The following is a 26129-nucleotide window of genomic DNA, read 5'->3' on the forward strand; positions in this document are numbered from 1 at the left end:
TAGCTCCCTCCATGTAGTTGGAAACGGCAAGATTTCATTCTTTTTGATTGCCGAGTAATTGTATATTGTGTATATATACTATGTATATGTATATATATACTATAAACATTGGGGTGCATGTGTCCCTTTGAAACAGCACACCTGTATCCCGGGGATAAATGCCTAGTTGTGCCATTGCTGGGTGGTAGGGTAGTTCTATTTTTAGTTTTCTGAGGAACCTCCATACTCTTTTCCAGAGTGGCTGCACCAGCTTGCATTCCCATCCACTTGTTTTTCTTTAGTTTTCTTTTGGTGTCAGGTCCAAAATGTCATCGGCACGACCAGTGTCAAGGTACTTACTGCCTATCTTTTCTTTCAGGATTTTTATGGCTTCAGGTCTTTAATCTATTTTGAATTGATTTTGTGTATGGTCTAAGGTAGTGGTCCAGTTTCATTTTCTTGCACGTGGCTGTCCAGTTTTCCAAACACCACATATTGAAGAGACTCTCCTTTCCCCACTGTACATTTTTGGCTTCTTTGTGGAAATTAATTGACCATACATATGCATGGATATATTTCTGGGCTCTTTATTCTATGCCATTAATCTGTGTGTCCGTTTTTATGCCAATACCATACTGTTTTGATTACTGTGGTTTTGAATAGAATTTGAAATCAAGGCTTGTGATATCTCCAGGTTCTTTCTCAAGATTAATTTGGTTTTTGAGGTCTGTTGTGGTTCCATACATATATTAGGATCATTCTATTTCTGTGAATAATGCCATTGGAAATTTACAGGGATTGCATTGAATTTGTAGATTGCTTTGGCTAGTATGGACTTTTTAACAATGTATCTTGAAATATGGAGCATGGAATATGGTCCCTTTTTTTGGCATCTTTCGTTTGTCTCTTCAGTGTCTTACAGTTTTTGGTGTACAAGTCTTTGGCTTCCTTGGTTTAATTTATTCCTATGTATTTTATTCCTTTTGATGTAATTGTAAATTGGGTTGTTTTCTCAATTTCTCTTTCTGCTACTTCATTATTAGTGTGTAGAAATGCAGTAGATTTCTGTATGTTAATTTTGTATCCTACAATTTTACTGAATTAATTAGTTTTAACAGTTTTTGGTGGAGTCTGTAGGGTTTTCTATATAGAATGTTATATCATCTACAAACAGTGATAGTTTTACTTCTTCCTTTCCAATTTGGATGCCTTACATTTTTTTTCTTGCCTAATTGCTGTGGCTAGGACTTCTAATTCTGTGGTGAATAAAAGTGGCAAGAGTAGTGGGCATCTTTGTCTAGTTCCTAATGTTAGAGGAAAAGCTTTCAGGTTTTAACTATTGAGCATGATGTTAGCTGTGGGATTGTCATATATGGCCTTTCTTATGTTAAGGTGTATTTCCTTCATTCCCACTTTCTTAAGATTCTTTATCATAAATGGATGTTGAATTTTGTCAAATTTTATATATGTGTCTGTACACAAATATATAAAAACACACAGATATATTCAAATAGTTCCTAGAACATTCTTTAATAGTAGTAGTTTAATGGGATATTGTCTAACCAGTTTAATATTTTCCATAGCTAAGTCCTCCTAAGTTTGAGTTTTTTATTTTTTAAATTGTTTTTCAACTTTTTTTTTTTTTTTTTTTGCATATGGTAGGATTTTGTAGAATAAAGATCTGTTGGCATGAATATAAATAAAAGCAGTTTGTCTTTTAATAGGACAGCTTGAGGAATGGTATTGTCAATAAAAATATTGTTCCAGAAGGTTATGATTTTGGTAAGTACATTTTATAAAATAAGTACAATTAAAGTAATTGGTATAAATTTTAATGAACATTGTTAATGTCACTGTGATGTTTCATGTTAATTTTGTCATATAAGTCAAGGTATTTATAATACATATGCACAAATAAAACAGCTAGCTGTTCAATGCCCTTCATTGTTGGGGAACTTTTTGCTATATTTCAAAACTGTAGGAAAGAAAAATGTCCCGAGAGAGGATGTAATAAATGTGGTAAATCTCTAAGGATTATTCATAATAATTATAATGTTAAGACATTTTAAATGGCAAATACAGTTTAATAAGGCTAGCTGCCATAGTCTGTAGTGTAATCTTACTATTTTTAAAACGTATATTTAAAACTTTTCTTCTCCATACTTGCATTTGGTTCCAAATTTTCTGAAATGAACATGTACTTTTCAGAAATGAGTAAAATTTCAAGTTGAAAGGAGTAGCATTTCTTGTACTCTGTAGGTACTCAGTAACTACTGATTGGTGAGTGGGTAACTTCTTTATTAGCTTTGGTTGTCTGATGTCTTCAGTGATTCTTTGCTGTATTCTTCTACCTTCATGATTATACTTTATTAATTTCCTAAAGTTGAGTCTTGTTTTCACTCTTAAACTATCCATTTCATGGTTTTGGTTTTATTTTCTAGATTATTTTCATCAAAGGAAGCATTAGGAACAGATGAGATTTCTTGTCATGTGTATTGATGATTCTCCTGTCTGTCACTTAGGTTTGACTTATTCTCCTTTGCCCTGCTGTCATTTCCTGCTGCGATAGTCAGGACCTGATGAGAGAGAAACCACACAGTAATTTGAGCAGGGGAAGTTTAATATAAAAAATGACTGTAACAGGGGATTGGAGTCACAAAGGATTGGCTAACAAGTAGAGAGAACTCTAAAGAAAAAAAGGAATGGTAGAAGGAACTGCCCCTACCCTAGGACTAAGATGGAGTGCCCAGAGAAGAGGGTCTGCCTGCCTCAGCATGGAGATCTATGTGACCAGGGCTCACCGATTGCCAGGAAAGTCTCTAAACTTGTTGGAAATTCACCCTCAGGAACTTTATGGATTCTCATAGAGATTTGTCCTGTGGGAGGCACTTCACTGGAGAACTGCATTAGGGTGCTGGGAGAATTTGCTGGCTGCTGCTAGTCACCGTGCAGTTCAGGAGGCTGGTGCTGAAGAAGTCTGTCATAGTGTAGGAGCTGCTGTCATACCATAGGAGCGGGACTCTGAAGGAGCAGAATTCTGTAGGAGCCATTTTGTGGGAGCTGGGTGGTAGAAAAACCATGGCAGTGCAGGAGTCTGTGGAATGAGCACATTAGAACCAGCAAACAGAACTCCTCTTACAGTATCTCTCCGGCGCCCTCTACTGATAAAGATTAGTATTACGCTAGCTGGTAAAGAAAAAATATTTCAAGGGCCCAAGTCTAGTTTTTAGAATAGGCAATGAAGGATGAATTCAGAGTTCACAGATAATAAATTGATAATTGGCATACCTGTTGGAGAGGAAAGGAGGACTGAAGGCTTTTTTTTTTTTATTTAATGGGAGAGTCAACAGCTTATTCATAGGTTGAGATGAGAATCATCTGTAGAACAAGAATAAATGAAGCAAGATAGAGAAGGGATAATTTCTTTATTGATGTGGGTAAAAGGGGATGGGATCTCATGCACAAGTGGAGTGCTTTTCCACACAGAGAACATGATTAGTTCAATTATGAGACAGATTTCAGGCGTGAGACACAAGTCCTGATACTGGGTGGGCAGTAGAGATGGTGATAGTTTATGGAATTTCTTTGATGAGCTCTTACTTCTTAATATGTGAGGTGTTGGGAGGTTTTTGGAGGGAGGAGAGGCTGTGAAATACCCATGTAGGTTAACGGGAGGGAGAATTGACTAGAACCGTGTTCTCAAAGTGCAGTTCAGACTAGCAGCATCAGTATTACTTGGAAACTTGTTAGCAATGTAAATCCTAGGGCTCATCCCAGACAGACTGAATCGGAACCTCTGAGAGTGAACCTTGGCAATCTATGTTTTAATAGGCTTTCTTGGTGATTTTGATTAATACCAAATTTTGAGAGCCACTGAGATAGGGTAGGGGTTGGGCAATTTTTTTTTTTTTTTTTTTTAAGGGCCATGTAGTAAATTAAGTATTTTTCAGTTTGAAGGCCATGTGTATACAGCCTCTGTCGCATATTTTTCTTTTTTCCTTTAAACAACCGTGTAAAAGTGTAACAATCATTCCTAGTTCACTGCTTGTGCAAAAACATGCTGTGGGTATGGATTTGGCCTGTCCTTGACTAAACGTTGTATGATTTCTCAACAACATTGAGGAACTGTGGGATTTATGACATAGTGAGGCCGATCTGTGTGACTGCGTAATTTTTTTTTCCCCGATAAAATTCAACTTCTGTGGTAGATTATAGGTGTAGAATACATGGTGAGGGGTTTTATCCAGAATTAGGGTTTTGCCTGATCACTGACAAAAGTGAGAAGGACAAAGGAATGAAGAGTGAATGCAGGGCAATGATTAACATAACCCATCATAGAATTTTAATAGGGTGGGGAGGGAGCTGAGGACAGAGAAAGAATAGGATCAATGAGTGTTAGGTTCCACAGGACCTGGAGGTTTGGTATCAGAATACTAGAGAGGTACGTGGTGGCGGTAGGAGAGTTGGATGCTTGACCCTGAATTTATGGAGAGGGCGGGGCTATGGGCATGATGAGGTTTAGTGGATGAAGTAAGGGGTAGGAGTCCAAGGTTCTGAGAGGCTTTGGTGTTGGAAAGAGCATTTGTATGTGGAAATCACTTGGAAATTAGAGTCGCCAGGAGCTAAAATCAGAGAGAGGTAGGAGAGATTGTAACCCAGGGATGGATAGAGATTGCGACCAGGGAGGGTATGGGAGTTGTGTAGTCTTCCATGTAACATGAGAAAGGTTGGGGAGAGGAATCATTTTAGTGGTTTATTGCTTTGTACGTATCCTTCCATTTACATGTAAGTTTTTCTTATTTTTCACTGTGTGGTATTTTATTGTATGGATGTACCATGATGAATTTAACCAGTCTCCTATTGTGGAATATCTTCTTGTTTTATTCAAGTTCAACATATGTATATAATTGAGTATAATATGTTGAGTACATTTGAATGCTCAATGTGAAAAAATTAAGTGCTGTGCCTTGGGGATGATTAAAACCAGAGGAATGTACTATGTTCTTACACAGATTAGCTGATAATTTAATAGTTGATCTCTCTATAGATTGAGCTACTACTGGCCTCCCTTTGCAAGAATATTGTTATCCTTTTTTGATACTAAATATAAAAGGTTTAGTTTAATCTGTCTTAGATTATGGGTTGAGCCAGGAAGGTTATCCTGGGTAAACTCTCACTCATCTTCTCAAATCTCCTTTTACAAGTCAAAAGGAGGCAGATGGATACATAGAAACTGACCACAAATTCAAAAATTATAATTCTATAATAGAAGTCAGTGTTTAAATAAAATCTCTTTCCTCTTAGCATTTTGAATGTAATTCTTTTAAAACTGTATTTTTGTCAACATTTTTTACACTATTTTTGCCTTTTAGAGAGTGTTCCTGTCTTTAAGGGTTATGTTGGTGTTTTGAGGGGAATTTCAGTTAGTCTGTTTACTTAAAGAAGAAAATATAAATTATAGTTAGGAAAAAGATAAAAGAATCTTTTAATTGACAGTTCATCTAACCGAATTATAGCAGTGTGCAAACCTGGGAAAGTAGAAAGAGTATAAGAAATGAAAATCAATATTTTCAACTCCATCCCTTTAGTACTTAGAGACTCTTGAAATATAACTCAATTTAAATTTTTAAAATTTGCCTTTCTCTGTAAGGCTTATTTCACTTAGCATCACACTCTCCAGTTCCGTCCATGTTGCTACAAAGGGCCATATTTCATTCTTTCTCATTGCCACATAGTACTCCATTGTGTATATAAACCACAATTTCTTTATCCATTCATCAGTTGATACACATTTAGGCTCTTTCCATAATTTGGCTGTTGTTGAGAGTGCTGCTATAAACATTGGGGTACAAGTGCCCCTATGCATCAGTACTCCTGTATCCCTTGGGTAAATTTCTAGCAGTGCTACTGCTGGGTCATAGGGTACCATATGTTTTCACTCTTATGTGGATCCTGAGAAACTTAACAGGAACCCATGGGGGAGGGGAAGGAAAAAAAACAGGTTAGAGTGGGAGAGAGCCAAAGCATAAGAGACTCTTAAAAAATGAGAACAAACTGAGGGCTGAATGGGGGGTGGGAGGGAAGAGAGGGTGGGTGATGGGTATTGAAGAGGGCATCTTTTGGGATGAGCAATGGGTATTGTATGGAAACCAATTTGACAATAAATTTCATATATTAAAAAAATAATAAAGAAGAGGTATATATAAAAAAATTTTTTTTAATTTGCATTATTTTCCAGTGTTTCGCCCCATATCTGCTAATGCCAAACTTCAGATGAATCGGCGATCGGATTTTGACTTCTCTGCACCCAAGATAAACCTGGAAGTTGAGTTACATGAGATAGCTATTGAATTTAATAAACCACAGGTGATTTTTTTTTAAATGAAATTTTGAATTGAGTTATAATTTGATAAAAGCAGAACCAAGATACTTTTTAATGTTTATTTTTCAGAACTAAGATTTTTAAATGTGTTTCAGAAATCCACAGTGTCTTAGAGTAACATTTAACTTTTTAAACAGTTGAACACAAAATCTGAAACATTTAATAGACTTAATATTTTCATTCTTTAGTATTTCAGCATTATGGAGCTTCTTGAGTCAGTTGATATGATGACGCAAAATCTGCCATATAGGAAATTCAAACCTGATGTACCTCTTCACTATCATGCCAGAGAATGGTAATATGGCTTAGTTTTTTTTAATTGAGGTATAATTTGACATACTACATTAGTTTAAGGTTTATAATGATTCAATATTTGTATATGTTGTGAACTGATGACCACAGTAAGTCTGGTTAACCTCCATCACCAGATAAAATGACAAAATTTTTTCCTTCAGAGTTTTTATGATCTCTTAGCAACTTTCAAATATGCAGTGTAGTATTAACTATTGTTACCGTGCGGTACATTATATCCTCATGACTTATTTTATAACTGGAAGTTTGGATCTTTTAATCCCCTTCACCCATTTTAACCACTGCCTATGCCTCATCTCTGTCATCTACCAGTCTGTACTCTGTATTTATGAACTCGGTTTTTTTATTTTTGTTTTTTGAGATACCATATATAAGTGAGATCATACAGTGTTGATCGTTCTTTGTCTAATTTCACTTAGCATAATGTCCTCAAGGTCCATCTATGTTGTCACAAATAGCAAGATTCATTCCTTTTTAGCACTGAATAATATTCCATTGCATGTGTGTGGATGTGTATGTATACATCCACATTTTCTTTATCCATTTATTCATTGATGGACACTTAGGTTGTTTCCATATTTTGACTGTTGTTATTAATGCCACAGTGAATACTCAGGGTACATATGTTTTTGTACTAGTGTTTTCATTTCCTTCACATAAACATCCAGAAGTAGAATTGCTTGATCTAATTTTTTAAATTTATAATATATAGCATAAAAGTGAATTTATTGACTTTAAGAATAACTTTTTAAGATATTATTAAAGGACAGATAGAAACTGTTTGATTTATGGCTTTTGCTTATTATGTTAAATTGAGTTAAGGGATTCTAAGAAAATTAAAAAAAATTTTTTTTTAATGTTTTTATTTATTTTTGAAACAGAGCATGAGCAGAGGAGGGGCAGAGAGAGGGGGAGATGCAGAATCTGACGCAGGCTTTAGGCTCTGAGCTGTCAGCACAGAGCCCGATGTGGGGCTCGAACTCATGGAGTGTGAGATCATGACCTGAGCTGATGTCAGACGCTTAACCGACTGAGCCACCCAGGCGCCCCAAGGGATGCTAAGAAAATTTATAAAAGGAGATACTAGAATACCATTCATTAACTATAGTTTTGGGATTATTAAAAACTATATCCTAGTTTGTGTCTAGCAATATCTTTTTAAAAGAAAAATCCAAACTTTTGTATTAGATACTTTAAGCCTATATAATTGAACTTGAAAGTCGGGTTATGTGTGTGAAGTATAACCCCTTTCTAAATTCCAAAGTCTTGGAGTGCCTGGGTGGCTCAGTTGGTTAAGTGTCTGATTTCAGCTCAGGTCGTGATCTCACTGTTTGTGAGTTCGAGCCCCGCGTTGGGCTCTGTGCTGACAGCTGAGAGCCTGGATCCTACTTCAGATTCTGTGTCTCCCTCTCTCTCTGCCCCTCCCCCCCAAAAATAAACATTAAAAAATGTTTCTAAATTCAGAAGTCTTAATCGCTTATTAAGCTCTTGCTGTTTCTAGAAGTTGGAAATACTTTTAATTTAGTTGGCTCTTAATTACTATTCAGGTGACTAAAGTGCTATTTGCCAAGTAATATTTCCATAGTTTTTCTGTAGAGCTATATTTTTTGTAACAAAATTTAGTGATTTTGTTTATTTCCACTTTGGAAGGAGGTAAGATTAATAATGTAGTCTTAAATAGGGCTGGGAAAAATCAGATACTCAGTACACCATTTTGATAGTCTGTGTACTATATAGGTACATATGTTGTTTTGGAGTGGAAGTAACTTTATTTCCTACCGTTGGTTTGAGGGTGTTAAGTGTAGGGTTTTGTTTTTGTTTTTGTTTTTTTACTATAGGTGGACTTATGCTATACATGGCATTCTGGAAGTAAATGTCTGCCCCCGGTTACGGATGTGGTCATGGAAGTATATTAGAGAACACAGGCAAAAAATGAAGCAGTATAAAGAACTGTATAAAAAAAAGATAACAACTAAGAAGCCAACTGGTGAACTTCTCCTCTCTTTGCAGGTTAGCATTTAAAAAGAATGTTGAACATTTTATGCTACATAACTCCTCCGTTTTTAGTGACTAACACTTCCTTCTTCAATTTTGACTGACTCTGTCTTTTAACTTAGACTTTTTCGTACTCGTGTTCTTAATTTACTTGGGTGATATGAGCTCTGGTGATATTCTCCTGTGACCTGTTGGAATTAGAGACTATTCTGAATCTGCGGAGATCTGGGTTCATGCAAATAGTCATTTGAAGCCCCACACTATGACGTTTTTAACCTCAAAAGCCTAAAAAGCATTTGCCGCATTGATTCCAATCTTCTCTGTGTCTCTATTTCAAAGCCTTACATTATCTGTCACCGTTCCATTTCTCTGTTACATCTGACGGTGTTAATTAAATAAATTTCTTGACTTTTATACATACCACGCTTACGTTTGTAGCCAAGTCCATCTGCCTTTCCTCATCTCTCTCTCTCTCTCTCTCTCCCTCTCTCTCTCTCTCTCTCCCCCCCCCCCCCCCCCCTTTTACTCATTCTTAAAGGTCTACTTAAGTACCATCTCTTGTATGGACTTTCCTGAACTTTTTACCCATACAGAGAGCCTTCTTTGTCTTAGTTTTGTGGAATTTCTAGTCTTAACCAGCAACTTTATGCTTCATTATCTGTCTTGAGAACTCCCTAAATACTAGTCTTTTAGCATTATAGTATATTCTAGATGGGCTTGTTTTGTGGGATAAAGTTCAGTTCAGGGAGACTGAGGGAAGGTACCTTCTTGAAATTAACCATTCTGAATCTAGGCCAGATTCCAATTAGGAGCTCCCTGAAGACTGAGCTTTATTTTTATTTCGAGGTGGGAGACTTTCTGCAGACTTAGACTAATTAGGAATGCTTGGGTTTAGAGGCCTTTTGGGATGGATACAGATTTCCTTACTTGTTATTTTGGATCTTAACCTGAATCCTACAAGTCTGCTGGAATAGTAGAATCCTGAGTCAAGCTGTTTTCTAGATAATAGTAGGTCATGTTTGCTTCTCCTAGGGAGGATAAAAAGATTTTAGCAGGAAATTCTTAAAAGCAATCATGGAAATAATGTATTGATAGGATGAAATATTTAGCTTATCTCAGTTTATTTCAGTAGCCAGAAAAACTTTGGAAAATGTAGGATTTCAAAATAAGTTTTAAATGTATACAGATCGACTTGCTTTATATTACAGATGGCACCAACTGTGCATATAATATGAAGGATTTATAATTTTTAGTTGAAAGTGACACTAATGTGTTTACCCTTGTTGTAGTAAAACCCCAAAATCATTTTAAGCAGTACCTGTATGATACCTCTTAGTATGTGTCTGTGAATCATGCAAGGTTGTGACACCCGTGTGCATGACATGTATGGTTTCTTTGTTAAGGTTATTCCATCAGTACCGTTTCCAGGCTGACCCATATATAAGCACTGCGTCTCAGAATTTAACAGGAATATTATGTTGATAGATGATCTATTTTCTGCTTCCTATTACATTTTTGCTTTAGTGCAGCAATTTGATTATATATGCAATTTTATAATTTTTATAATCTTTATATAGGTATATAAAGTTATTTCAAACACACTTTTGTTTATATTTTTAGGAGTTGGAAAAGATCTTGGATGTATTTAATATAACTATATCAAGACAACAGGCAGAAGTTGAGGTAATTCCAGATTATGTTTCAATTAGTAAAAGTAAATCTAGATTCCGTGTAGATTTGACAGATGTAGTCATATTATTAGTGTTGTGCTATAATATGCTGTTTCCTGGAAGGGGTTCAAATTTGCCTCTTGTAGTATAAGAAAACTTGATTTAATGTTTTGCCCCATCCATTTAAATTAGGTCCTATGGGGAAAAAATTCTTTCTGAATAATTTGGCTTATCAAACACTCAGTTCATATGAGGGTGAAAATCCAATGTTGGGGGGAGTCGTGTGATCACCGTGACTTGTAAGACAGAGGGCTGATCGTCCTCTGGTAGTCCTCTGGTAGTCCTACATTCTCAGGTTTGGCTGATGTTGCAGTTACTGTGTTTTGTCGTCAGTTTATATGTTGTTTATATTTATTCACTGGAATAGTTAAGTTTTGTGTCATATTTCTATTTATTTAGATTGCTAAATAAGGATAATTTGTCATTTATTTGAAAATTTATTTTAGGTAAAGAAAGCTGGATACAGGATTTACAGAGAAGGAGCAAAAGATTCGGAGGACAATAAAGGATGGTTTAGCTGGCTGTGGACTTGGTCAGAACCAAGAAGTAAAGAACAGCCAGATGTTAAGCCTGGAAGTAGGTCCATTTCATTTTATAGTAGTGCAGTTAATCATCAGATTAATTTAGTGTAGCTAATCATCAGGTGTGAAAATAAAGTTCTGCAGAAAATTTTTTAATTGAAATCAGCAAAATATGCATACATATCATATGTAACTTATTCTTACTCTCAATAAAACTCTTATAACATTGCAAATATATATGTCAAAAAATAAATTTTTTACCTTAAAGTTTACAGAAGAACTTTATGCTCAGAGGATTTAGTAAATGCATATAGATAGTAATAAGTGAAAATTTGCAAATGGTATAAGCCATTGTACATTTCTGTTGAAATTGTTTTTGGAAAGGTTTTTGTTTCCTTACCAAATATTTAAGATCATAGCTTTGGAGATTTAGGGGCTTAAGTTTATATCCTGGATCTATCACTTACTAGCAGTGTATCCTAGGCTGATTACTTAAACTCTTTGAATCTCAATTTTGTCATCTGTAAAATGGGAAGATTATGATATTAATACTACCTACTTTGTATGCTAAGTGTGTTGCTTAGCACAATGCCATTAAGTGTGTAATACTGTTAGCCATTTTTTGAGCTTAATACAAATACTTAGAAATTTATATTGCTAAATTTATATATTTAGCAATTTATATTTTTGGAGACTAATCCTTTTAAAATTGCCAATGCCATCCTGACATTCAGGGGTTATGATTTCTTTTTTTAAAATTAAAAAAGGGGCGCCTGAGTGGCTCAGTCAGTTCAGCATCCAACTTCGGCTCGGGTCATGATCTCACAGTTTGTGAATTCGAGCCCCATGTCAGGCTTTGTGTTGACAGTTCAGAGCCTGGAGCCTGCTTCGGATTCTGTGTCTCCCTCTCTCTCTGCCCCTCTCCTACTTGCACTCTGTCTCTTGCTGTCTCAAAAGTAAATAAACATTAAATTTTTAATTAACGAAGTTTTTTTATAATTTCTTAAAAGTATAAAAGGAGTTAAATTTGCATTTCATTTGTTAAAGGCAGCTAAATTATGGGTTAGTTTTATGTTACCAGTTAAGAATGAAAAACACTTCTTTATGATTTGTAGTTCTTGAAGAAATGTTGACACCTGAAGAAAAAGTTTTACTCTATGAAGCAATTGGCTACAGTGAAACAGCAGTTGATCCAACCTTGCCTAAAACAGTAAGATGTTTTATTGCCTTATATACCTTAGAGTTTAATGATAGATAGGCCTGTTTTTAATCATCTCAGAAGTAGGTTTCTGACTTGTTTTGATGTTTGGTCTGTAAGTATTCCTTATTTTAATTTCGAAGGTAAGGATAAAAATTGCCTCTACTTTTTAATGTTAATGTGGTGATAATTTAATATATAAAGGGTTGTTTTTAAAGTATTTTTTGGTTATTGGAAAGAATAAAGTATAGGAATGAGAGTATTTGTTGTATTTACATATATGTTTTCTTCTCGTTTTATTCCTCTGAATACACTCTAGTTTGAAGCCATGAAGTTTTTTGTTCACTTGAAAAGTATGTCTATTGTTCTAAGAGAAAAACGAGAAACACCTGAACTGTTAGATATTGTAGTGGAAGAATTTAGCACTTTGATCGTGCAAAGACCAGGAGCACAAGCAATTAAGTAAGTATTTTTCTTACAAGAAAAAAATTCACAACCTAACAGTATTTTATAAAGACTACTGTGGTTTAACGTATCCTTATGTATTTTTACGAACTTACATTTTGGAATTATTAAAATAACACATGTTCATAGAAAACTCTATGCTGAGGAAAAGTAGAGGGACACTGAAGAATAATACTAAAATGTCCAAATCACACTATACAAAAACTGCATCAACAATTTGGCTATCATCTGGATATGTCTTTATTTTACTTTTGTTTTTAAAATAGTTTTATTGAGAGATAAAATTAACATACCATGCAATTCATCCGTTTAAAGTGTACAACTCATTAGTATCTTACATGAAATTCACATTGGTATATTTACAGAGTTGTGCAACAATTACCATTATCTTATTTCCAGTACATTTTAACACTCTAAAGAAAAGAAATCCTAGGGGTGCCTGGGTGGCTCAGTTGGTTAAGCATCTGACTTCATTCAGCTCAGGTCATGTTCTCATGGTTCGTGAGTTCAAGCCCAGCGTCGGGCTCTGTGCTGACAGCTCAGAGCCTGGAGCCTGGTTCAGATTCTGTGTCTTCCCGCCCCTCTCCTGCTCATACTGTCTCTCAAAAATAAATAAACATTAAAAAAATTTAAAAGCAAAAAAAGGGGCGCCTGGGTGGCGCAGTCGGTTAAGCGTCCGACTTCAGCCAGGTCACGATCTCGCGGTCTGTGAGTTCGAGCCCCGCGTCAGGCTCTGGGCTGATGGCTCGGAGCCTGGAGCCTGTTTCCGATTCTGTGTCTCCCTCTCTCTCTGCCCCTCCCCCGTTCATGCTCTGTCTCTCTCTGTCCCCCCCAAAAAAAAAAAATAAATAAATAAATTAAAAAAAAAGGCAAAAAAAGAGGGGCGCCTGGGTGGCTCAGTCAGTTGGGTGGCCGACTTCGGTCGGCTCAGGTCATGATCTCGCGGTCCGTGAGTTCGAGCCCCGTGTCGGGCTGTGTGCTGACAGCTCAGAGCCTGGAGCCTGTTTCGGATTCTGTGTCTCCCTCTCTCTGACCCTCCCCTGTTCACGTTCTCTCTCTGTCTCAAAAAAATAAACGTTAAAAAAAAAAATTAAAACAAAACAAAACAAAAAAAGAAATCCTACACCTATTAGCCACTCCTCATTCTCCCTTTTCCCCAGTGTAGGGCAAAAAGTAATTTCTAAGAATTTGTCTGTTGGAGGCATTTCAAATGAATGAAATCATAAATTATATGGCCTTTTCTGTCCAGCTCCTTTCACTTAGCATATTTTTCTTTTCTTTTTTTCATTTCGCGTATTTTCAAGGTTCATCTGTTGTATAGCATGAATTAGTGTTGTTTTTTCCCTTTTCTATTGCCCAGTAATATTCCATCATATGGATATACTACATTTTGTTTGCCCATTCATCAAATGATGGATATTTGGCTTGTTTCTACTTTTTGGTTATTATGAGTAATGTTGCTATGAATATTTACTGGCAATATTTTATATGGACAATAGGTTTTAAATTTTCTTAGGTGCATACTTCGGAGCAGAAGTGTTTCCTCATACGGTAACTCTGTGTCTAAATTTTTAAGGAATTGCCAGACTGTCTTCCAAAGAAGTTGCACATTTTACGTTCCTATCAGTAGTGTACTGAAGTTTCTAATTGATCTACATCCTTGCCAACACTTACCTTCCTTTGGATTATAGCCATCCTACCGGGTGTGAATTGGTATCTCACTGTTGTTTTGATTTGCATTTCCCTGATAGCTAATCATGTTAAGCGTCTTTTCGTGTGATCAGGTAGCCGTTTCTGTATATTCTTTAGAGAAACGTGTATTAAGTTATAGCCCATTATTAATTGGGTTGTCTTTTGATTATTCTGCTTTAAGAGTTCTTTTTTTTCCCTTAGCAACTATTTTAATATTTTTTATTATTTATTTAAAACTTAAATCCAAGTTAGTTAACATAGAGTGTAGTAATAATTTCAGGAATAGAAGTTAGTGATTCATCACTTACATATAACACCTAGTGCTCCTCAAAACAAGTACCCTCCTTACTGCCTCTCACCCCTTCAGCCCTTCCCCCTGTCCCCCCATCCAACACCCTGCCAGCAACCCACAGTTCTTTGTATTTAAGAGTCTCTTAAGGTTTGTCTCCCTCTGTTTTGATATTATTTTTGCTTCCCATCCTTTATGTTCATCTGTTTTGTTTCTTAAATTCCACATATGAGTGAAGTCATACGATAGTTATGTTTCTCTGACTGACTTATTTCGCTTAGCATAATACACTCTAGTTCCATCCACGTTGTTGCAAATGGCAGGGCTTCATTCTTTTCGATGGCTGAGTAATTATTCCATTGTGTGTGTGTGTGTGTGTGTGTATACATACCACATCTTCTTCATTTAGTCATCAGCCGATAGACATTTGGGCTCTTTTCATACTTTGGCTATTGCTGATAATGCTGTTATAAACATTGGGGTGCACGTGCCCCTTTGAATCAGCACCCTTGTATCCCTTGGTAAAATACCTAGCAGTGCAATGGCTGCGTCATGGGCTAGTTCTGTTTTTCATTTTTTGAGGAACCTCCATACTGTTTTCCAGAGTGGCTGCACTAGTTTGCATTCCCACCAGCGGTGCAAAAAGGTTCCTCTTTCTCCACATCCTTACCAACATCTGTTGTTGCCGGAGTTAATTTTTAACCATTCTGACAGGTGTGAGGTGGGATCTCATTGTGGTTTTGATCTGTATTTCCCTGATGATGAGTGGTGTTGAGCATTTTTTCATATGTCAGCCATCCTGTTGTCTTTGGAAATGTATCTATTCATGTCTTTTGGATTATTTCTTCACTGGATTGTTTTTTTGGGTGTTGAGTTTGAGAAGTTCTTTATAGATTTTGGATACTAACCCCTTATCTGATAGGTCATTTGCAGGTAGCTTCTCACATTCCATTGGTTGCCTTTTAGTTTTGCTGATGGTTTCCTTCTCCATGCAGAAGCTTTTTATTTTGATGAGGTCCCAATAGTTCATTTTTGCTTTTGTTTCCTTTGCCTCTGGAGACATGTCCAGTCAGAAGTTGCTGCAGCTGAGGTCAAAGAGATTGTGGCCTATGTTCTCCTCTAGGATTTTGAGGGCTTTCTGTCTTATGTTGAGGTCTTTCATCCATTTAGGTCTTTCATCCTTTATATATTCCTTTATGTTTTTCTTTGAGTATGGTGTAAGAAAGTGGTCCAGGTTCATTCTTCTGCATGTCACTCTTCGGTTTTCCCAGCACCACTTGCTGAAGAGACTTTTTTTTCCATCGGATATTCTTTCCTGCTTTGTCCAAGATTAGTTGGCCATATGTCTGTGGGTCCATTTCTGGGTTCTCTATTCTGTTCCAATGATCTATGTGTCTGTTTTCGTGCCAGTACCGTACTGTCTCGATGACTACTGCTTTGTAATATAGCTTGAAGTCCGGAATTGTGATGCCTCCAGCTTTGGTTTTGTTTTTCAGGATTGCTTTGCCTAATGGGGGTCTTTTCTGGTTACATACAAATTTTAGGCTTGTTTGTTCTAGTTCTGTGAAGAATGCTGGTGTTATGTTGATAGGGATTGCATGGAATATGTAGATTGCTTTGGGTAGTATTGATATTTTAACAATGTTCTTCCAATCTATGGGCATGGAATTTTTTTCCATTTTTGTGTTGTCTTCAATTTCTTTCATAAAATTGTTACAGTTTTCAGTGTATAGATTTTTCCCCTGTTTGGTTAGGTTTATTCCTAGGTATTTTATGGTTTTTGGTGCAATTGTCAATGGGATTGATTTCCTTGATTTCTCTTTCTGCTGCTTCATTATTGGTGTATAGAAATGCAGCTTATTTCTGTGCATTGATTTTTGTGTCCTGTGACTTTGCTGAATTCATGTATCCATTCTAGCAGTTTTTGGTGGAATCTTTTGGGTTTTCCACATAGAGTATCATGTCTTCTGCAAAGAGTCAAAGTTGGACTTCCTCCTTGCTGATTTGAATGCCTTTTGTTTTTTTTATGTTGTCTGATTGCTGGACTTGCAGTACTATGTTGAATAACAGTGATGTGGGTAGACATCCTTGTTGTGTTCCTGACCTTAGGGGGAAAGCTCTCCGTTTTTCCCCATTGAAGATGGTCTTTTGTATGTGACCTTTATGGTCTTGAGGTATGATCCTCCTATCCCTACTTTATTGAGGGTTTTTATCAAGAAAGGATGCTGTATTCTGTCAAATGCTTTTTCTGCATCTACTGATAGGATCATGTGGTTCTTATCCTTCCTTTTATTAACGTGATGTATCACATTGATTAATTTGCAGATATTGAACCAGCTCTGCATCCCGGGAATATGAAGAATTATTTTAATATATTGCTGGATCCAGTTTGCTAGTATTTTGTTGAGAAATTTTGCATCCATGTTCATCAGGGGAATTGGTCCGTAGTTCTCCTTTTTAGTGGGATCTTTGCTTTTAAGATCAAGGCCTGGTAGAATGAGTGTGGAAGTTTTGCTTCCATTTCTATTTTTTAGAACAGCTTCAAAGGAAGAACAGCTTTAAATGTTTGGTAGAATTCCCCTGGAGAGCTATCTGGCCCCAGACTCTTATTTGTTGGGAGAGTTTTAAGAGTTCTATATGTATTACTGAAAAAATCTCATATGAAATGAAAGTTTTTTAGTTCTTTTCTCTCATTCACTGTTTTCATATTTTTGATGGTATTCTTTGCTGGATATTTTGGGTTTTGATGAAGTCCAGTTTATTTTTTGTTGAATTAAAGACTCAAGAAGTCTTTGCATAACTCAAGGACACAAAGATATATTCCTTTATTTTATTTTCTTGTGAGAATTTTATACCTTCATCTCTTCGGTTTATGATGCATTTTGAGTTAACATTTGTATATGGCTTGAGGTTGGGGTTCAACTTCATTCTCTTCTCTCATTTGTCCTATCATCATGTATTGGGAAAACTTATTTCCCCATTGAATGATCTTGGTATCTTCATCAAAATGAGTTTACCATAAATGTAAGATTTTATTTCTAGACACTATTCCCTTTCATCTATATTAATCTGCTGCCAGTAATATACCCAGTTTCCTTTTTCTTTTTCTTGCTCCTCTGATTTTCTTGAATTTCTTTGTGTCTTTTCAGCTGCTCTTGTCCATTTCTGCCAAAAAATTTCAGGTTAGATTTAATGAATGTGTTGAATCTGTAGATCAGTTTTAGGTACTGACATTTAAACAGTATTGTCTTATAGCCTGTGAACATTGGATGTCTTTCCATTTATTTAGTTCTTCATTAATTTCAACAGTGTTTTATACCTTTCAGAGTTACAAGTTTTATACCTTTTTTTATTAAGCATATTCTCATGTGTTTTATTGTTTTTGATGCTGTATGGAAGGAAAGAGTGTTCCTCAACCCTTTTTGGGTGCCTTGCTGTATCTGAAAAGTAAATCTGATGAAGACTAACAAGAGAGAAGCATACAGATTTATTTTGTGTAAGTTTTAAATTGACATGAGAGTCTTCATAAGGAAATGAAGATGCAAAGAACCAGTTAGACTAGACTACGTTAGCTTTGATGAAGAGTGGACAATTGGGAAGGACTTGAAAGGTCAGGGAGTGTAAGGTAAGTATACTTGACTGGGGGAACTTCAACAAGCCCTATTTGTTAGGATTCTTCTCAGTTTACCTTTGTCTTTAGAGAGAAAGATGCTGCTTTGCTCTAGGTATAGGGAGGGCACCTGTTATATGAGGGTTTGAGGGAAGTAAGGGTAGGGGAATATCAGAGTGACCTTCCTGTTTCTGCTGTTTCTCAAACTCCTTCAACTTGAAGTATTCATTATGCCAAGGTGCCATATTTGGGGGCTGCGTGACCTGAACCCCATCAATGCTATTACAGATGGCATCATGTTCTTAATGTGACTTTTGGATTTTTTATTGCAAATGTGTAGAAATACAATTGATTTTTGTTTATCGATCTGCAACCTTGTATATACCCTGCAAGCTTGATAAACTTGTTTATTTGAATAGTTTTTAGTGAATACCTTGGGATTTTCTGCATTCAAGAGCATTGCATCTGAAAATACAGATAGTTTTATATCTGTATTTCCAAAGTGGATACCTTTTCTTTAATTTCTTTCTTAATTGTCCTTGTTTGAACCTTCAGTGCTATGTTGAAAAGTGGTCAGAAAGGGAATCCTTTTCTAGTTGTTTATCTTATGAAGAATGGCTTACTCTTTTAAATATGATGTTAAGTGTGGATTTTTCATAGATGCCTTTCATCAAGTTTGAGAAATTTCCTTCTATTACTAGTTTGTTGAGTTTTGTTTTGTTTGGCCCAGAAAGTTGTTAGATTGTGTCAAATGCATTTTCTGTGTCTATTGAGATGATCGTGGTGTTTTTGTTCTTTATTCTTTTGATTTATGGTTTATTACCTTAAATTATTTTCAGAGGATAAAATAACCATGTATTCTTTCGGGCATATGTATAATTTTGTCTACATACAGCTGGATTTCGTTTGCTGGAGAGGATTTTTATGTCTGTTCATAAGAGAATATAAGTCTGTAGTTTTCTTGTGATTGCTTTGTCTGTTGTTTTGTATTAAGACAATACTGTCCTTGTATAATAAGTTAGGAAATGTTCCCTCATCCTTGGAATAGTTTGTAAAGAATTGGCATTGATTCTTCATTAAATGTTTGCTGGTAGAATTCACCAGTAATGTCACTGAGGCCTTAGCGTTTCTTTGTGGGAAGTTTTTAATTATTAACTTAATCTAATCTTGTTCTTAGGTCTATTTAGATATTCTGGGTTTTTTTTTTTTTTTCTTCCAGTCAGTTTTGGTAGTTTTTTAGGAATTTGTCCACTTAATTTAAGCTATCTAATTTGTTGGCAAGTCGTTGGTTACGGTATTACCATAATCCCCTTTTCTTTCTGTGAAACCTCATAATGTCTTTTTTTTTTTTTTTTACTCCTAATTTTTTTCGAGTCTTTGCTCTTCTTTCTTAAGCTAAATTTTGTTGATCCTTTAAAAAAAAAAACAGCTTTGGTTTTGTGTTTTCCTATATTTGTCTATTCTCTATTTTATTAATTTATCCTCTCACCTTTATATTTTCTTTATTCTGCTTGTTTTAGGCTTAGGTTACTTTTTCAAGTATCTTTACCTGGTAGGTTAGTGATTTCAGGAATTTTTTTTGGTAATGTATGCATTTACTAGTTCAGTAAATTTGTTTTATTAACTTTTCCTTATTGAGGTAAAGTTGACATAAAATCATCCCCAAAGAGTACAATTCAGTGGGATTTAATATATTCATAATGTTGAAAAATCACTTCCTCTGTCTGGTCACAGAATCCCCACAAAGTGAAACCCCGTACTCATTAAGCTTTACTCCCAATTTTTCTCTTCTTTGTGGCCCATTATACTTACCCAAAGTTCATAGTTCATATTGTCACTCGTTCTTGGTAGTGTGCATTATATGGGTTTGGACAAACATATAATGATGTGTCCATCACTATGGGATCATACAGAGTATTTTCATTGCCCTAAAAATTCTCTGTTCAGCCTATCCATCATCCCCATCCCTCAACCTCTGATCTTTTACTGTGTTCATAGTTGTGCCTTTTCCAGAATGTCATGAGTGTAGTTAGAATCATATACTATGTATCCTTCTCAGATTGACTTCTTTTCACTTTGTAATATGCACTTAAGGTTCCATCATGCCTTTTCTTGGCTCAGTGGTACATTTGTTGAAGTGCTTAAGAACATGGTGTTGTCAGGCTATAACAGTTTATTTATCCATTCGCCTACTGAAACCCATCTTGGTTGCTTTAGAGTTTTGGCAATTATAAATAAAGTTGCTATAAACATCTGTGTACAGGTTTTCATATAAGTTTTCAACTTTTTTGAGTAAATACCAAGAAGTGTGACTGATGGATTGTATGGTAAGAGTATGTTTAGTTTTGTAAGAAATTAGTTTTATAAGAAATTGCCACCACACGGTTTTCCACAGGCTGTACCGTTTTGCATTCCCACTAGAATGTGTGAGAATTCCTACATCCTTGCCCTTATTTGGTTTTTGTCAGTGTTTCAGATTTTGGCCATTCTAACTGGTGTGTAGTGGCATCTGTGGTTGTTTTTGTTTTTGTTTTTGTTTTTTGAGACAGAGCATGAGCGGGGGGAGGGGCAGAGAGAAGAGAGAATCTTAAGCAGGCTCCCTGTGATGCAGGGCTCTATCTCATGACTGGGAGATAGTGACCTGAAATCAAGAATCAGACGCTTAACCAACTAAGCCACCGAGGTGCCCTGGCATCTGTTTTGTTTCCATTTGTATTTCCTTGCTGTACCTGATGTGGAGCATCTTCTCATGTGCTTATTTGCCATCTGTACGTTGTCTTCGGTGAGGTGTCTGTTAAGGCTTTGGCCCCCTTTATAAACTGTGTTGTTTGGGGTTTTTTTAGTTTTAAGAGTTCTTTGTATATTTTGGATAACTCTTATTAGATGTGTCTTTTGTGAATATTTTTTCATAGTCTGTGGCTTGTCTTCTCATTGTTGTAACATTAACATCTACCATAGTTCTGTTTTTTGTTTGATGCCCTTGTTCCTGTTTTTGTCTTTCTTGCCTTTTCTGGCCTTTGTGGTTTAATTGAGTATCTTGTATGATTTTGTTTTCTCACCTTTATTATCATATCAAGTTAGAACTTTTTTTCTAATTTTTTTTTTGTGGTTGCCCCTAGAGTTTTCTATATAGATTAATAATGATCCAAGTCAGCTTTCAAATAACACTATAGTATTTCATGGGTAGTGTGAGTACTTTATAAGAACAAAAATACCCATATTCCTTCTTCTAGTCCCTGGTATCATTACTATTACTCATTTCACTTGTACATGAGCATGTATAAGAGTATACGTATATACACACATAAAATACATGTAAGCATACATAACCAACTTATTACTGTGATTTGGAACACATTAATTTGTTAGATCAATAAAATAAGTAAAATAAAGGTTTTTATTTTACCTTTACTTTTTCCTTCTTCTGTAATCTTGAGTTCTTTATGTAGATCTGAGTTTCTAACTTATATTTTTTCTTTCTTCCTATATAGCTTCTAAATATTTCTCAAAAGGCAAGTCTAGTTGCAACAATTTCCTTCAATTTCTGTTTGTCTTAGAAAGTTTTTATTTTCTCTTCACTTTTGAAGGAGGATTTTATAGGGTACAGAATTCTAAGTTTGTGTTTTTTTTTCTCTTAACACTTTAAAATTTTCACTATACTTTTTTTGCTTCTATGGTTTCTAACAAAGCAGATGTAATTCTTACCTTTGCTCCTCTATATGTAAGGTATTTTTTTTTCTTTTGTTTCCTTCAGGGTCTTTTCTTTATATTTGATTTTTTTTTTGTAGTGTGAAAACATGTAGGGGTAGTTTTTTCTCTTTTGCATTTATTCTGCTTTTCTCTGAGCTTTCTGGATCCACGGTTTAATGTTTGACATTAATTTGTAGAAATCATCATTCTTTTTAAAATATGTATTCTGTACCTTTTTCTTTTCCTTCTGGTATTCTTGTGCATATGGTACATCTTTTGTTGTCGCATAGTGCTTGGTTACTGTTTTATTTTAGTCTTTATTTTCTGATATCTGTGTTTTATGGTTCTGTTGCTCAGGGATTAATTTCATCAGCTGTTTCTAGTCTCCTGGTAAGCCCATTTAAAGACATTCTTGTTACAGTGTTACTGATCTTTCATACTTATTTTAGGTTCTTAGGCTTTCCATCTCTCTGCTTATATTGCTCATCGGTTCTTGCATGCTGTCTGCTTTATTCATTAGACCCCTTAACATATTAATTTTAATTTTTATTAAAAAATTTTTTAAAAAAATTTATTATTGAGAGACAGAGACAGTCCGTGAGCAGGGAAGGGGCAGAAAGAGAGGGAGACACAGACCTGAAGCAGGCTCCAGGCTCTGAGCTGTCAGCACAGAGCCTGACATGGGGCTCGAACTGACAAACTGAGAGATCATGACCTGAGCCGGAGTCGGATTAACCAACTGAGCCACCCAGCTGCCCCTATTTATTTTTATTTTAGAGAGAGAGAGTGCGTACTTGCATGCGAACTGGGTAGAGGGGCAGAGGGGGAGATACAATCCCAAGCAGCCTTCACACCCAGCAGGCTCTCAGCACCATGAGATCATGGTGGTGAGGTCACGTCTTGAGCTGAAATCAAGAGTTGGATCCTCAACTGACTGAGCCACTCAGGTGCTTCTTAATTGTTGTTTTTGAATAGTTCTAGAATTCCTGCCTATCTGGTTCTGATGCTTGTACCGTCACTTCAAATTGTGTTTTTTGCTTTTTAGTATTATTATTTTTTCTTGATAGACATGATGTACGGGGTGAAAAATACAGTAAATAGATACATATAAACAATATATACACATATATATTTATGTATATTTCTCAGTACCTCCCTTCTTACTGCCTTAGGTGGGATAGGATAGCTAGAGTTGGCTGGAACTGGGTATTTCCCTTGTTGCATATGGAACAGTAGACCCGACTGGAGTTGGGTATTTCCCTTCGCTGGGTCATGTGGCTCTGATAATACCTCATCAGGTGAGGCTCTGGGGAACTAGTTGCTCGATAGGGCGTGCCTTTTTGAGAACACAGTGCTCTGGATTTCTTTTCTGCTTCTGTTGCCTGAAGCACGAGGGGATTTTTCTCCAGTATTTATGTAGGAACCTGGTCTAATTCCTGGAGTTGTATCTTAAAATATTTCGGGCCCTCTCCTATGACTGAGTCCCCCTAGAGTTTTTAACCTCAGAATTGTCCACACTGAATCTCCAGCAGTTCGGGAGAATGAAACAGTTCACGTTTTCCAACCTTGGCCCTGGTGTACAGGGTAGTTTTCTTTCATGAGTCTGTGTTCTGTGTTCTGTGACTCCCCGTATTCACCTGTCTCTCCAGTCTGGGGGGCAGTGATTTGCGTTGTGTCATCCCTTCTCTTACATATCCGAGAAGACTTTGGTCAGCCTTTTACTTGTTAGTATTGAGTGATAACTTCCAAACTCCTTTTATGGGGAACTTTAAACCCCTAACCCTTAAATAGCCTTTTTTATGTTGAAATCAACATGTGAGAAGAGTTGTTTGTGAATTAATTTATGTCATTTCAGATCGAATAGTTGTGTATTTTCTATGATATGAATGGAATGGAGTAGCAGGAAATCCTAACTGAAATTGTTTTCATTAATTTTAATTTTCAGTTTCTGAAATACCTTAAAACTGCACTGACAGCTAATTTTTGTCCTGTCTTTATTCGTGTAGATTTGAGACCAAAATTGATTCATTTCATGTCACTGGCTTACCAGATAATTCAACAAAACCTCACCTCCTTTCTTCCTTGGATGATGCTACGTCACTCTTCCAAATTATATTTGAGATAAATCCGTTAGATGAAACTGCTGCTCAAAGGTGTATCATAGAAGCTGAACCTTTAGAAATGATATATGATGCAGTAAGCATTTTTAAATACCTAAGTTTTAATGCATTTCAGTTTACTTTGAGTTTGTGCCTAATGTTAATGATGCTTACTTTAACAGAGAACGGTGAATAGTATAGTGGAATTTTTCAGACCTCCGAAAGAGGTAAATCTAGCACAGCTCACTTCAGCAACTTTGATTAAACTTGAAGAATTTCGTGACAAGACAGCAACAGGTAAGTGCCAGTATTAATGTTGTTATATTCAGCAGCAACATATTGTATACTAAACTTTTAGTCATGTTTAACTTACTTTAGTAAACTGTACTTTAAATTTATGCTTCTGGATTAGATACAGTTTTGTTTATTTATTTTTTTATTATTTTTTTTTTAAAGAAGAACGTTTTTAATTTTTTTTTTTTAATTTTTTTTAACGTTTATTTATTTTTGAGACAGAGACAGAGCATGAACGGGGGAGGGTCAGAGAGAGGGAGACACAGAATCCGAAACAGGCTCCAGGCTCCGAGCTGTCAGCACAGAGCCTGACGAGGGGCTTGAACTCACAGACCGTGAGATCATGACCTGAGCCGAAGTCGGCTGCTCAACTGACTGAGCCACCCAGGCGCCCCAGATACAGTTTTGTTTAAACTAATTAGTACTTTTATATTTAAAATCAAATATAACGATCATTTCTTACACTCACGTCAAACTTATTACCACACTCAAGTTAGTTCCAAATTTTGTTAGGATTTTTGCAATTCTGTTCTTGAGGGAATAAACCTGTCTTTTTCCTTTCAGATAAGGAATTCCAGATATTAATATATTGGCCTCAGAAAATAAGAATTCTTGTTTTATTCTTGTGGAGAGTTTTTATAAGATTGGGTGTTACTTCCTCCTTCAATATTTGGCCTAATTGAACAGTAAAACCATACAGGCTTGGAGGTTTCATTGTGGAAGATTTTAAGCTACGGATTCCATTTTTAAAATATATTTAAAAAATACATTTTTAGGGACACCTGGGTGGCTCAGTTGGTTAAGCATCTGTGTATTGCACCTCAGGTCAGGATCTCATTGTTTGTGAGTTCGAGCCCTGCATCGGATTCTGTGCTTACAGCTCAGAGTCTGGAGCCCACTTTGGATTCTGTGTCTCCCTCTGACTCTGCCCCTACCCCATTCATGCTCTGTCTGTCTCAAAAACAAATAAATGTTAAAAAAGTTTTTTTTTTTAACTTAGAAAAGAGAAAGTTTAGTTAATATAGAATGCCTGTTGAATGAAACTTATTAGCTTCCAATGATGAGTGCTTTCCTTTTTACTTGCCTTGCATTAATTTGTGTGTTTAAAGTTTTCTCACAGTCCACATTCACTTGAGCAGTTAATAAAAGATATTACATTTTTCTTCTTTCTAAAGTAATCTGGGCAGAGCGCCTGGGTGGCTTAGTAGTCAGTTAAGCATCTAACTTGATTTTTGACTCTGGTCATGATCTCAAGTTTGTGAGTTCGAGCCCTGCATCAGGCTCTGCACTAGCATTGCAGAGCCTCCTTGGGATTCTCTCTCTCCCTCTCTCTGCCCTTCCCCTTGCTTGCATGCACTCTCTCTGTCTCTCTCTCAAAAAATCAAACATTAAAAAAATAATCTGGCATTTTTTCATTTCAGTCTTCTAAGACCTCTGTAGTTGTCAGTGATTTCTAGGAAAGTGTTAATACTGATTAATGTCAGCAGCTGGGATGTGACTTTACCAAGTGTTCCCTTAAGTCAAAGTCTTACCGGTTAAGAGTTTTAAGTTGTCTTACTATATCGTGCTTTTCCAGGTTCAGTGTAATCTTTGAAGAGCCAGATGGATTAAAAAAAAAACACAGGAACAGAGCTCTTTGGTTTTTCAATCACATATATTCTTTACATAATTCAAAGAAGGCTGGTTTTGTTTTTGCTCCCATAATGTTACTTCTGTTCTGACTATAACTAAAAACTGCCTTTGAAACAATGAACTCCTCCTCTCTCTCCCCGCCCTCCAAATATACCAGGCATTTAATCTTTCTGACATTTCTATAGATTCTTAAAAGTTTTATATTTGTTTTTGGTAGTATCTTTCCTGTTGTCAGTGTCTC

General features: G+C 36.0%; 1 protein-coding gene across 1 annotated transcript in view; it reads left to right on the forward strand.

Annotated features, from left to right (window-relative positions):
* Positions 1 to 26129, forward strand: part of VPS13A (vacuolar protein sorting 13 homolog A) — a 234969-nt gene that overhangs the window by 35598 nt on the left and 173242 nt on the right. The window contains 10 exon segments of the mRNA XM_042913973.1: positions 1704 to 1761; positions 6218 to 6345; positions 6550 to 6656; positions 8512 to 8683; positions 10289 to 10351; positions 10845 to 10974; positions 12035 to 12129; positions 12437 to 12579; positions 23870 to 24059; positions 24145 to 24259. Coding sequence (XP_042769907.1) covers positions 1704 to 1761; positions 6218 to 6345; positions 6550 to 6656; positions 8512 to 8683; positions 10289 to 10351; positions 10845 to 10974; positions 12035 to 12129; positions 12437 to 12579; positions 23870 to 24059; positions 24145 to 24259 — 1201 coding nt within the window.

Source organism: Panthera leo, chromosome D4, assembly GCF_018350215.1.
Source record: "Panthera leo isolate Ple1 chromosome D4, P.leo_Ple1_pat1.1, whole genome shotgun sequence".
Taxonomy (NCBI): domain Eukaryota; kingdom Metazoa; phylum Chordata; class Mammalia; order Carnivora; family Felidae; genus Panthera; species Panthera leo.